The 2166-nt window shown below is 40.0% G+C and overlaps 1 protein-coding gene across 1 annotated transcript; it reads left to right on the top strand.

Annotated features, from left to right (window-relative positions):
• The first annotated feature begins 322 nt into the window (after nt 1–322).
• Nucleotides 323–1677, top strand: LOC143024133 (uncharacterized). Its single transcript, XM_076182914.1, has one exon. The coding sequence runs from the start codon at nt 459–461 to the stop codon at nt 1311–1313; it is 855 nt and encodes a 284-aa protein (XP_076039029.1). The 5' UTR covers nt 323–458; the 3' UTR covers nt 1314–1677.
• Nucleotides 1678–2166: the final 489 nt, after the last annotated feature.

The following is a 2166-nucleotide window of genomic DNA, read 5'->3' as shown; positions in this document are numbered from 1 at the left end:
CAGCACCGCATTTGCGCTCGATGTGGAGGTTTGTGTTTTTGGAGAGTGCTGATGTTATTTGGAGAAGGTAAGATAATTATTTTTTTGCATTGATATACTGGCTGTAATGATTTAGTAATCATGCTGTATATAGCCAATTGCGTGTGCATTATAGGTATGTGCCATAAAATGATATATCAAACATAGATGTTTTATTAAAAAATGCATAATGCGAATATTTACGTATGGGGTGAGATGGACCCCGAGGGGTCCATCTCACCCCATACTCTAAATATTTTACAAACACTTAGCATTTTCTTTTTTTTTTTCCTTGTAGATGCCCCGGAAATACGTGAGGATAAGTAATAGAGGGGGATGGAATACAGAAGCAATGCAGAATGCAATATCTGCAGTTAAAGAAAAAAAGAATGGTGTGAAAGCAGCCTCCAAGGAATTTCCTCATCTTTCCACGGGTTCGTATGAAGCAAGAACTAAAGGATGGTGCTCCACCAGGAACCGGATTTGCCTGTCATCCATCTGGGTGGATGCAGCTCCCTATTTTTACAGAATGGTTTCAGCACTTTCTTGCCCACACCAAGCCATCAGTGAATGATCCAGTATTGCTGATTATGGATGGACACATGACCCATATCAAGAATCTTGATGTTATCAATCTTGCCAGGGATAATTATGTCACGATTGTTGTTTTACCACCACATTGCAGTCACCGAATGCAGCCACTGGATGTTTCATTTATGAAACCACTGAATGCCTACTATGTGAGGGCTGTTGAAACATTCCTCAGAAACAATCCTGGCAGACTTGTGACAATCTACAAAATAAGTGCTTTGTTTGGTGAGGCCTATCTCCATGCTGCTGTTCCAAACACAGCCATTAATGGGTTTAAGAAAACCGGTATCTGCCCATTGAATAAGCATGTTTTCGGAGAAGCTGCATTTTTACCTGCACACCCAACAGACTCTCCATTAGATGCTGATCAGGAAGAGGAAGATCTGAACGACCATGTCGCCCCTCCTATCATGGTCACTGAGGATGAACCTGAACTGGAAGTGGCTGACATTTCGGAAAACCCATATGCTGTTCCTGTTCCTGAAAAACCAAGTCTGTTCAGGCCAGGTAGTTCACCCAAGGAAATTGTTCCCTTGCCAAAGGTGACCATAACGACACGAAAGAAAAGACCTAGGACTCAAGGGGGACCCCTCAACATGACAGGATCCCCATACAAGAATGAGCTCGAGACAGAAGTTCAGAAGAAAAAAGAAAAAGAGGTCAGTCTAGCAAAGAAGCAAAAAAAAAAAAAAAAAAAAAAATAGAAGCCAAAAATAAAACAGCAATCATATCAAAGCAACTACAACGTGAAAAAAGGAAAATAAAACCAAAAACTCAACAAGCAAAAGCTGGACCATCCTGGCTTCATGAAAGCAGTAGCGAGAGTAAAGAGGGAGATGGAACTGTCTGCCTGTACTGCAGTGACAAGTTTGGAAATTCTAAAAGAGGTGAAGGGTGGGTTTGCTGTGTCAATTGTAAACGATGGGCACACGAGCAATGTGCAGGGATACTGGATGATGAGGATGATATTGAGTGTTTTATTTGTGATCTATGCAAGGAATGATCAGGCAATTTGGCATAATATAGCACTATAAAGTATCCCTGTAGATGTAAAATGGGCACAGAAGCAAATGTATGATGGTTAAGGATGCTGAAAGAGGGGTTTTCTTTGTCATTTATTCCAGGAAGGATCTCTTTTCTTATTTTTTGGTCGAGGATTATGATGAGCCCTTAGGAGGTACCCGAAAAAATGACGGGGTAAGACGGACCCTGGGGTCCGTCTTACCCCGTCATTTTTTTTCGGAAACAATAAAAGTTACCTTTATTATTTTAATCATAGTTTAAATTTTTCCCTCAAATAACCGTACCTAGGTTGCGTATTGGAATCATAAGACCCCAAAGTACCACCACAACCCCTAAAACATTAAAACAATATCAAAATGTGGCTTCTAGACCCATTTCTTTCTTAAGGGGTCCGTCTTACCCCACCTTCCCCTACGTGCATATAAATGAATGTATTTATGTACATATATATACACGAATATATTTATATACATGCATTTACATAAATGTATGTAGAAATACATATAAATGAATGCATATACTGTGCATCCATAT

The sequence above is a fragment of the Oratosquilla oratoria genome, unplaced genomic scaffold (genome assembly GCF_046742065.1).
Source record: "Oratosquilla oratoria isolate Oo_2021 unplaced genomic scaffold, ASM4674206v1 SCAFFOLD95, whole genome shotgun sequence".
In the NCBI taxonomy this organism is placed as follows: Eukaryota; Metazoa; Arthropoda; class Malacostraca; order Stomatopoda; family Squillidae; genus Oratosquilla; species Oratosquilla oratoria.
The sequence above is the reverse complement of the archived record's forward strand: the minus strand, read 5'-3'. Positions and strand labels throughout refer to the sequence as shown.

What these genes read in the sequence shown, in the direction of transcription:
- LOC143024133 (XM_076182914.1), top strand. Translation starts at nt 459, where the DNA reads ATGAAGCAAGAACTAAAGGATGGTGCTCCACCAGGAACCGGATTTGCC.